Source organism: Buceros rhinoceros, unplaced genomic scaffold, assembly GCF_000710305.1.
Source record: "Buceros rhinoceros silvestris isolate BGI_N320 unplaced genomic scaffold, ASM71030v1 scaffold18931, whole genome shotgun sequence".
Lineage (NCBI taxonomy): Eukaryota > Metazoa > Chordata > Aves > Bucerotiformes > Bucerotidae > Buceros > Buceros rhinoceros.
Window position 1 is genome coordinate 462 of NW_010392958.1, and position 11,035 is coordinate 11,496.

At 49.5% G+C, this 11,035-nt stretch overlaps 1 protein-coding gene across 1 annotated transcript in view; it reads left to right on the plus strand.

Moving 5' to 3' along the window:
- Nucleotides 1-11,035, plus strand: part of CFAP36 (cilia and flagella associated protein 36) — a gene marked incomplete at its 5' end in the record, with an annotated part of 12,930 nt that overhangs the window by 433 nt on the left and 1,462 nt on the right. Inside the window, 8 exons of the mRNA XM_010144692.1 lie at nucleotides 2,943-3,007; nucleotides 3,675-3,776; nucleotides 4,391-4,505; nucleotides 5,300-5,387; nucleotides 5,720-5,771; nucleotides 7,217-7,343; nucleotides 10,309-10,478; nucleotides 10,831-10,986. Coding sequence (XP_010142994.1) covers nucleotides 2,943-3,007; nucleotides 3,675-3,776; nucleotides 4,391-4,505; nucleotides 5,300-5,387; nucleotides 5,720-5,771; nucleotides 7,217-7,343; nucleotides 10,309-10,478; nucleotides 10,831-10,986 — 875 coding nt within the window. The remainder of the gene's footprint in view (nucleotides 1-2,942; nucleotides 3,008-3,674; nucleotides 3,777-4,390; nucleotides 4,506-5,299; nucleotides 5,388-5,719; nucleotides 5,772-7,216; nucleotides 7,344-10,308; nucleotides 10,479-10,830; nucleotides 10,987-11,035) is intronic.

The following is an 11,035-nucleotide window of genomic DNA, read 5'->3' on the forward strand; positions in this document are numbered from 1 at the left end:
CCTCCGATTCAGATCACAGCTTCTAAACAAGCTGCTGCTCAGTTCCCCTGAACCATTTCTACCCTTCCCAAGCTCTGCATGAGGCGAGATGCTGGTGAGCACGTTCACCTTTCCCTGCTGGATGGGGAAAGGCAGAGCTGCGGGACTCTGTCCAGCCAGGGAGCAGCAGAGGAACCTCGACTGGACCTTTTCCTGTGGGAAGTCTTCCTAAACTCAAGGTCGATCGAGCATTTTGATTGTCATGCAAGTGGTCTTAGTTTAGGAATTGGGAGAATCGATGATCCCTCTTGGAGCAATGATCTCTCCTTAGGAGGTTGAGGGGAATTTAGTGGCAGTAAGAAGATTTATGGAACCTCAGTAAATTGCCATGTAGCGTGTGGCAGGCTTATATAACGGTCACCTCCTGCCAGTTCGCTTCTACCTATGAAACTGGAGGAACAAAGCAGAGAAATCACCTGCAGTAAACGATCTTCCAAGGTATCGTTTGTGCTACAGCGGGCCGTAGCTGTTGGACAACTCTCGGAAGCGACTGAACAAAAGGAAAAGGGTAAAGAAGCGTTCCTGCAGCGCTAGGGTGGCTGAGAAGCGCAGTTAAAGGAGCTGGAAGTTGCAGCTGCAGGTACCTGTGCTCGTTGCTTCTCCTGCCTATAACTGCACCGATGCCACTGCGGGTTTTCGTACTGAGAGGTTTTGTCAGGACAGAATTGGGTTTGTTCCCAAAACATTTAGTCTTTGGGCTGAACAAGCCAATTATTGACATTTTGATTAACTGGCAATTATTCATAATTGGTCTGTAAGGAATTTATTTTGGAATTGTAGTTACTTACACCAAGTCCTTGCACTTGTAAACAACCCTAATGGTTTTCTATCTGTTGGTAACTGTTTGCTTTCTCTCTCCCCCTCTTTCTGGGGATTTGATTAGTTTCTCATGGCTTGATTAATTCCCTTTTATGTGGCTGCGAAACTGGAGTTAAATCCGTGGGAATGTGTTTAAGGATGTTTGAATTTCATTCAGATATTTCAAGGTATTAATGGAAACATCATTGGGAGACAGATCAGCTTGGTAATAGCTGATCTTCTGAGCGCTAGAAGATAAAACAGCTGATCTCCTGAGCACCAGCAGATAAAGACAAGGTACAAAAGGAATGAACAGATGATATTGCCTGTGACTGCCTCCCCTCCCGGCAGCGGGGACTGGGGGGGAAAGAGGGGAGTTCCCTCGGGTTTGCTTACTGGCTCTTGTCTGCCAGGCCGAGTCAGTCGGAGGCTCAGTCGAGCAGGGAGAACTCAAACTTCACTTAATGCTCGTCCCGTTTGAGAGGTCCTAGCAAAGATTTTCAGTTTTAACAGGAGAAGGATGAGTTTGGCTCCCAGGATATCTGGGTCCCCTGGCTGATCTTGGTACGGTGGTTCTTTGGGTCTTCGTTCCTGTCGGGCAACCAAAGACTGTGCCAAAACTTTAAGGAAAATGATGACTACATGATTTAGGAGCCCTGACTCAGGAACATCCAAGGTCTCCCTTCAAAGTACACCTTAATGCCACTTAACTCGGAGGAGATGCTGACTGCAGCTTGCTTTGCTTGGCACTAACCCCATCCCCTTTCCGTCCAGAGCCCGAGAACAGAGAGTGGTTTGTGCAGGCTTTCCATGTCCTCCGGCAGCCCGGGGAGGAGGGCGGCGAGGAGGACACATCCCCCTGGCAGCGCGAGGCCAGCTGTTGGCATGGGCGCTGGCTGAGGAGAGACATCCCCGGGCCAGCGCTCCTTTAGGTGCCTGGCGGGGAAGGAAGAGCAGCAGAGGGAAGGGAACAGGGGAAGGAAGACAAAGGTGGGGGGCTGCCAGGGCGGTGGGGAGATCCCCAGAGGGGAGGGGATGCAGAAGACAATAGAGGCAGGGAGGTGTCTTCACCCTCCTGGGTTTGGAAACGTGGTGGTTGCCATAGGAGCTCAATTTCTTGCGAGTAAGATTTACAGTACTTTTCCTACCATTTGCCTGGATCCCTAGGTAGTTTTAAAGCTTTTCTTTCTTTTTTAAATCCCTTCATTAAAAAATATCACTTTTTTTTTTTTAAAAGCCAATGTGGGTTTCCCAGATCTTGTAATTTAAAAAGCAAGTCTGCCTTGTCTGGAGAAGGCCCGAACTCTTTGATTACGTTTCTGTCATTGCGTTGCTGTAAGTTGGAACAAAGCGACGCAAGCCATGGTTCAGAAGAGCCATCGTGCATCGTGCATGTTGCCTCTGGGCTCCCACAGCCAGGAAGCTTTCTAAAGGTCCCTCCAGAGTGGTGTCGATGTTGCACTGATTGCACGCCCATCATGCCATCTTCCATCAGAGCTGTCAGAGGTAGATGAGGAATCAATCACACTCCTTCACTAGTTCAGGCAGAATTCCCACTCTTTGAAGGACTCAAAGCCTGGGAAGTGACGTGTCCAGCGCGTAGTGGCCTCTTTGGGGTGACCTGTTTTTATGCAGGCAGGGTCTCATTCTCCTGCATCACCTCAGCTTCTTGTTAAACCAACAGCATTTAAAAAAAAAACCTGAGTCATTTATACATCCTCCACCTAAATACAGAAAGGGAGAGAAATTCGCTGCTTCTTGTATGTCATCTGCCGTCTTAGAACAACCTGACACCTGGGAGGTCTTCGATGAGATCTTACTTTTCAGTGCAGGTATCCGCTGAGTCCTCAGCTGGCTGAGAAATCTGCTGTTATTATGAAGGTCTGTTTTCCCAGCATGAAATGAGGAAATTCAGTCACATTAAATCACCGAACAAACATGCTTAGCCTGAACGTGTGGAAAAATATTATTATCCATCATGGCCTATATGTTTGTATGATTAAAGTATTACCTTGTGAAGGTTAATCTTTCTCTCTGAGGCACAAGTTAATCTCTGCTGTGTACACTAACTCCAAAATGTGTTTTGGGCTTTATTTTTTCCCCAGTTTTTGATGATGAGGAAGAAAGCAAGTTGTCTTACACAGAAATCTATCAGGAGTACCAGGCTCTGGTGAGCACTATTCACTGTTTGTGGTAGTTGCTGAGAATCTAATTTAAAATGTTCCAGTGGTATTTAGAGAAACTTTTATTTATGTTATCTCTGCTATGTAGAATTTTCTAGTGTTGCCTGTTCTAAGTGTTATTCAGAAATTTTTTGAGTCAAGGCCGTCATGCATTTTCATACTTAAACACCGGATACATAGAAAAGAAATCATGCTTAAATTACCTCTAAACCGATGCACCCAGATGTCTAAAATACCGGGTTCTGTGACAGGGCTTGGGAGAAACTGATGTGAAAAAGCATCAGCTGAATAAATGCAGACCAGCAGCCCCTCCTGCTCTACGCTGCAGGGTTTCAGGCAAAGAGCTGTTGCAGGCTGGCAAAGAGCCGTTCACCTGCGGGGACAAAATGAGCCAGGAGTCGGGGGAAAAGGTTGACAAGTGAGATCCTTGGGAACTGGAGAAGCTAAATCAAGTAGTAATCAAATTTAGCAATAAAAATGCTTTATTTCTGAACAGCTCATGGAAGTAAAGCCTCACATACCAGAAAAATCAGTTACAGTTTTCCTTTGTGTTTAAAATCCTCAATGTCAGCAGAAAACAAGGTACAATAATGAAAACTGCCCAGGATTCGTAGGGGAAAATCCCTTAGAAAGTAAGGCTTGTCCTTTCCGCAGGTTGAAAGGTTGTTAGAAGACTGTCTTAAAGAAGTTGGAATTAACGAAGAGAAATTCCAAGAAGCTTTTTCATCCCCTCTTGCAAAGACACACACTTCACAGGTAAATTTTCCTCTGTTAAGGAAGGTACAGATTTGATTTTTGTATTATATTTATGTTATATTTTTGCTAATTAGCAGGGGGGAGAGGAACCTTGGAGAAGTTTGCTTGTTAAAACTGCCGATTTCTCAACCACAACGCGTTCGTATTGTGAATTTTGACCAGATCAGTTCGCATCTTGAAAATGATGACGACACTTCTTGAGATTCACCTTCTCTGCTTTGTGTTTCTGAACCAATCCTCTAAGCTCAGGGTGTTCCTGCCACCTTCACGTGTGTGTGTGTCAACTTTGTGTTCGTCTTCAGGCCTTGGCAGGAGCAGGCAGACTCCAAGGTTACGCCGACGGGCATTGTTCAGGAAGCCACACAAACTGCAGTTGCGAGCTCGCCCTGGGAACCCCTCCCGGTCCCATTGTAATGGTGCTGGAGACACGTTGACCAAAAGACATAAACTATAGCTCGACTGCGTGGCTGGGAAAAGCAGACGGAGAGGAGCGCGAAATGCAGTTGTTACAGGCACGCTCCACAGAATGTCAGTCTGAAGAGAATTTCCAGCAGGCTGAGGTGGTTCTGCTGTCTCCGGGGTTTTTAATCCTGTGCACGTCTTCCCTCCCGCAGGCCATTCTGCAAACAGTGCTGGCGGCAGAAGATTTTAGACTATTTAAAAAAATGATGGTACAGAAAAACATTGAAATGCAGTTGCAAGCTCTTCGGATCATAAAGGAAAGAAACGGTAGGACGTGGTAATGGGGGTTCCCTTCTCTTCGTTCTTCTCATGACTGTGTAATCTGTTCATGAACTAATAGAGCACAGCGGCTCCGTTCCAGTTCGGTTAACGGAGAGCATTCAGCTGGTCTTACTGGGACGGGGATTTCAGTCCCGCGCTCGTGTTCTCCGCGGCAGCTCTCTGTATTCCTCTCTAAATTAACAGATCCGTCGGTTCTGGTTTTCTGTCTAAATTCTTCCGTGAAACTTGGCTTAGTTTTTTTGTTAGAGTTTTGGTGACGACTTTGAGCATTAAGACCATCCCATCAACAACAGTTATCGATAGTTTGAGTTACAGAGAGGAAACAGCCAACACCCAGCTCTGCCTTGCTGACGTTTCTGAAAGGATTTTCACCTACCCACTCCTTTGCTTCCATGTCTTTAGCTTTACCATTTTGTTTTCTCAGAGAAAAACTGTTTAATTTCAAGTGTCCTGTAACAGCTACGTTTGGAACGGCTCCGTCAGCGCCGGCTGAACTGCAGAGTCTGTAGGAGATGCCATGGAACAGTCAAGGCAGAGCCTGGCAGCTGCATACCCTTAGCTGTCAAAACTTCCACAGCCCAGAAAGCTTTCGCCTTTTTGCTACTAGCAGCTTGCGCCCAAGGTCCAGGATCTTTCTGGAGGCAGTTACAGAGAGGAAGAACTGGTTTTGGTGGTTGTTTTCTTTCCTTTCCCCTGTCTGCCTAAAGAGTGATGCCAAATGGAGTTCAAAAGAGTTTTCTTTAGAATGATGCGTCAGTGTTGCCACGGTTTTTTTACAGGTGTGTTGCCTGACTGTTTGACAGAGGGTTCTGATGTGTTCAGTGAAATCGAACAAGAAGAAATGAAAATACTGAGGGAAGTTCTAAGGTAAAAAAAAGATTTCTAAAAAAATTTTTAAAAAATTATTTTAAAAGAAAAAATAGAAGTATGCAGGGCCTAGCTCTTCCAAGCCTTTTCCAGGAAACCGCCTTCCTTGTATGTATGACATGGGTGTTCTTGTTAAAATCCTACCTCAGAGAAGAGTAATACCTCTGAAGAGTGCATTTTCATTTAAGTCATGGAATATTTTGGACACTAACAAATTCACATTGTCCTGTAATGGTTTTGATAGCGCTCAAATATTTAAACAGTGCTAAATTTACCTACAGGTCCCTGATACTAAGGATGGCTCATGTTTTTGCTCGTGTTTTGTGTTACAGGAAATCGAAGGAAGAATATGAACTGGAGCAGGAAAGGAAAAGGGCTGAGGAAGTGAGTATCGCACCCTTCCAGAGGAGTTACGTGATGATCGAGAAACGCTCTGATAGCCTGTCCTGGCACCGCTCTAAGGCACTGGGTACCCTCCCAAGCAAACAAAAGCTCCGTCAGGAAGGTCTTACTGACACTTCTTTTTGAAGGGTCCGCTCTTGATGACACCGGTGCTATCCCTGGTCCCAGTAACCGTCAGTCACTGGTGGAGCTCACACAATAAGCGTATTCCCTCTTCGCTCTCTGAATTATCAAATCCTGGCAGCAGATGTCAACCTTTCAGGTCCAGAGAACGACTGAATTACTAATATTGTCAAGATCAAAGAGACTCCAAACTATAAGCTTCTTAAAGATTACACATTCATAATCCTTCGGGAATTTTAGGGATCACTTTGTAGACAGTGTAGTTATTCATTAAATCTGCTCCATACTGCCAGAACCTAATCACCAGCAACCAGAAACCTGCTCCAAGTCAGACCACCCCTTGTTCTCCATCAGAGTAGACCACGTAGAAAGGTGACGGCAGTAAACGGGGACTGGTTAAACCAGCAGTCCTTCAGCAACCGGGGAACGACTGAAACCAAAACCAGCTGCAGCCATAAACTCCCCTCACTGGGAAATCGTACAAATGCAGCAGGGTCCAGGAACGGAGTCCCCTGCTCGATCGAACACCTGGGAAACTCGAGCTTTGGCTCCCTTTAGGAACTCAAGTTGTATTAAGACGTCGGTTTATCCGTGTCTTTGTAGAGCAGCCAGGACTATCAATACTCCTAAACAAGCCCGGTGACAGAGGCCCAGTCAAGCTGCCCTGACAGGGGAGGTGACAGCCACTGTTCTGTTAGAGAACACTTTGATACAAACTAAATGGGTAGTTCGATGAATGCTGGGGAGCTCTGACACGAAGGAGAGGGCTGATGAACAGCGTGGACGTGGTCTGGGCAAGTCCCCGCTGGCGTTACTCCTGAGAGGCGGGTGGTTGTTTCCCAGGCAAGTGCAGAGGTGAATCAATAGTGCCAGGGATTACCCGGAGCTGCTCCTTCTGCTCAGCCCCGTGTTTCTGTGCTAGCTTTGGAGTACGTCCCTGGTTCTTGTAGCGCGTTTTTCTAGTGGATAGCTGTCTGCTTGAAAGCCCCAGGCAAAGCGTGGCTGACCCCCCACGTTATCCATTTGTAGCTGGGAAACCAAATATCAGTTTACCCCACGTTCCAAATCCTGGTCGTTCATCAGGCAGCAGATTCTGGACTAAAGTAAAAAACGCTGGTTTATGACTATAAGCCGGTAAGAACCTCCCTGTCAGTCAAACAAAATAAGTAGTTTTGGTTGACGATGCAAACAGCACCAGTTTAACTGAAAGGTCTTTTGGGAGCCGCCTTTGTGCTGGCAGTTCAGCGCCTGGAGCGCAGCGCCAGCAAATGTCACGCTTGGGTTTGTTTGTTTTTTAATTTAAGGCACGTGATAAACGTAAGTCGCCAGGCGTTGCCTCCAGTTCTCCAGGAGAGGCGAGAGGAGCTGCGAAAGATAAGCAACCCGCCGAGGGAGCTGACGGTTCTGAAGAATCTGCCAGGGCTCCGACAGGTAATTGAAGGGGAAGTGCCTCGCTGGGTGGGCAGCGGGGTGCTCCTTCCAGCTGCTGGAATGGCTGCTCGCGCCGAGATTGCGAGAACTTGGCTGGGTAAGGCTGCGAGTAACCCAAGTGATGGAGTGAAAGTGGTCTGAATCGTTTTGGAGATGATCATTTACTGGAGAGCACGGCCGAGCCAGTGCTTGTACAGGGAGGAGAAAAAACGGAATCCCCGGGTGAGGTGGAGGCGCCCTCGGTGCGTGCTGCAGCCTGAGCACAAGGCTGCTGCCCGGCTCGGGACAGCAGGACGATTCTTCGCTGACACGAGGCATGTACGTGTGTGCGTGTACGTGTGCAGACACACTGCTAGGTGTGCGTGTGCATGTGTACACATGTGTATCTACTACTCGGGGACACATGGACGATCTTCAAAACCAGGTGGCATCTCAGTGGGATCTGCTGTCCCGAGAGTCTGTGAAAAACGTGTAACTTCACGCTCTAAGGGCGTTCCGGAGTGTAATTCCAGCTTTGGGGAACAAGCGCCTGCGCTGTCCTTAGTCGTTTTCCCAGTGTGTTTGTACGTGTTCACGCTGCAAGTCTGGTAGCAGGGACACTTGAGCTGGACACTTTGACCTCGGTTGGCCCCCCGGGCTGTACTTGCTGCTGGCTTTTTCGTTTGATGGCCGTTAACAGGGCGAGTGGTTGTAGGGCCCTCTGTTCCTCCGAACTGTGTCTTTCACGTGAAGAAACTTAAAAAGGGTAAATTGTCACTGACCTTTTCGGTGCTTTCTTCCCCCCTTTTATCGCTGCTGTCCTTCTGCTGAGGCTTTGATACGTTTATTTGAACTCTTCTTCTCTCCCTTCATGTGCAGGCGGCCTGCAGGTGTCACCTCCTGCTCCTCTCCCCCAGCCTGCTTTGACTCCTCGTAGTTTCGCATCATTGTGCCACCATGCAACGGCACCACTCAGCGATATCTGTCCTGCAGTGGCTCTTTTCCTCTGGTTCAGGAGGAACACCCAGGCCTAGGGAATCATCTCCCTGTGCTTGAGAGACAGGAGATCTTGGAGCTTGGGGGTCAGGACTTCTCAGTGCTGAGTGCAGCCCTTCTCCGTGCTGTCCCAGTGCCCGCTCAGCTGGTGCTGAGTTTTCCCCCTGTTCTTTAAATGCCACAGACGAGGGACTCTACAGAACTCTGGACCCTTTCACTGGCAGTTTGTGCCCCTCCAGGCTGGCAGAAGAGCTGCTCTTCTCTCACCTCGGTGAGTCCCTGCGCCTCGCAGCCCCACAGGCCTGTGCTCGGGTCCTGGCCCTGAGGAGCAGGACAGCTCTGCTGTCTTGACCCCAGCATGGGGAGGAATCCCACACCCAGGGAGTAGCGGCTGCCTTGGCAACGCGGCCCTTGCAGGAACCAGTTCTCAGGGTCGGGACAAGGAAGGGCTTGTTTTGTTTTCCATCCCCCCAGTCCGCCATACACTTCTCCTCCTTCAGACACACGGTGTAGCAGCTCTTTGGCCATCTCCCCTTCACCTTGAGACCCAAGATTTCGGGCTGTGGACCCCGTACAGTTTTCCGCTGTACAATGAATTCAGATTTAATGGTAGTTACCTTAATTTTCTTAACTCACTTTGGTGAGCAGCTCGGTTCACAGATCAGAGCTTGCCAAACCATCCCTCCTGTCCTTCAACCACCCCACTTGCTGCAGTACGGAGAGAGCAGGAGGGCGAATTTCATAGCAAAGGTCATGCTCAACATCTTGTGACCTTTCCACCGTTCCAGCAGTTTGAACTCGGACCTCACAGTGCCTCTGGGAACTTTTATCCGTCACAAAAAGACATTCTTTGGAGCACCAAGACTGCCAGCAGACGAGTGTCAGTGAAATGCAAATTCACTTCAGCTTGACCTTTGTTTCACACTTCTGTCCGGGTGTGTTTTCCATGACCAGCTACCTTCGGATACGAAGGATGGTCTCAAACTGACTGGACAGGGTTCCATCAGTATTTCACCAGCTGTGTTCTTGCCCCAGATGGTTATTTTCAGGTATATTTTAAACAGACAAAAGCCTCTTAATTTGTAGTAGAAGCGTAGAAGGAGCAGCAACTTACCTTACTCGGGAGCAGCTGAGGGTCCTATCGAGAGACGGCGTAGTGAGTTCTGAACACGTGCCCTACTCTACCGTCCACCGACTGGAGAGGCTTCGCAACCCGCGATGCCATCTCAGACACCACGGAGTTCCACAGGATACAAGGCAAAACAACCCTTGGGACCTGCAGAGACGCGGAAGCAGGGCAGGGTCACCCTCCCTCGCCAGCACAGGCGGCGTTTGTCCACGAGAAAAGCCAAGGGCATCGGGCAGGACCGTCACCTCGCACAAGGGGAGGGACATGATGGGGAGCGCGACACCGCAGGAGCTGCCAGGGTCAGGAACCCCGTGGGTTCCCGCTGTGTGCGCACGCTGGGGCAGGGTGAGTTCTGAGAGGAGTCGCTGGGCTGTGTCCCTGAACGCCGCGCACCCCCTGAGCGGCGCCTCCCCTCTCCCGTACGAGGTCGCTCACACACAGCGTTTTTGGATTCTTTCCTGACGTGGAGGCAGGACCGGTGCGCCTGTACCCCGAGCTGGCGCGCAGAGTCGCCTCGTAAGCGGCCGCTGACTGGCTCGGCTTGCCGGGACGGGACAGGAGCTGGAAGTGCAGTCGCAGTATGGGAACCCGGAACGTCAAACTGCAGTCCAAGCATTCGACAGCGGTTTGTAACCCGCTGCAGTGGGCCACCTACACCGTCAGAGGTTATTTTCATAGTGCAAGTAGGTATCCGAGTGCTTTAGGAGAAAGTGTTAGTAAGAGCAAGGGGAGAAATGTGATTGTCTTTTCTTTTAAGCTTTCCATGTCATCAGGAGCAGTCCTGGATACTGGAAGAAACACCGATTTAATCAATGTATTTCTGTCCTTCCTAACTGTTTTCCCTGTAAAATTGCTGTTCAGAGGAATCTCGGAGAGCTGCGAGGGAAGACGTAAAACCAGCACGCCCATTACAGAAGGGACCGGAGAGCTCACCTCAGCCGCCCTGCACCAGAGGGAGAGAGGAGGCCAAGAAGAGGCCGGCTGGAAAATGCGCGGAGAACGCAGGGCAGAAAGCCGGGATGAGAGGAGCTGTAAGTGTGCCACGGCGCAGCCCCCAGCGCTAGCCCCAGACGCCACCCGACGGGACTGCGTCGAAACCGCTGATCTCTGCTGTGACCCCGGGGGCTGGCTTGGGGCTTGTGGTCGAAGCAGCACGTAAACCCTGTTCTAGGGTGTTCTCCAGCGCACTTTGCGTTAACCCCTCCCCCTCCTTCGAGAGCAGAATTCAGCCTGTGCCCCACCATCGTTTCTTACCTGCCTTGAAACGTCAGCTCGGGTTGTTTTTCAGCCGGCAGCTTTGGGGAAATGTGATGTACGGGCTTTTCTCTCACACAACACACTCACCAACACCTAACGATCGCTTGTGTTCTAAAAAATCCCCAGAGCCTGTCAGAAGTGGAAGAGCAGCAGCTGAGGCAGCGGGAGGACTACCTCAAGAAGAAGCGAGACATGCTGCTGGCTACGAAGAAGGAGTCCAGAAACAACGTGCTGTTACCAGCCAGCACCGACCAGAAAGAGGAGGAGTCGTCTCCTAAAGAGGTGAAGGGTTCAGACCCGTGACTCACCCCTGGCCACGTCCTAAAGCCCC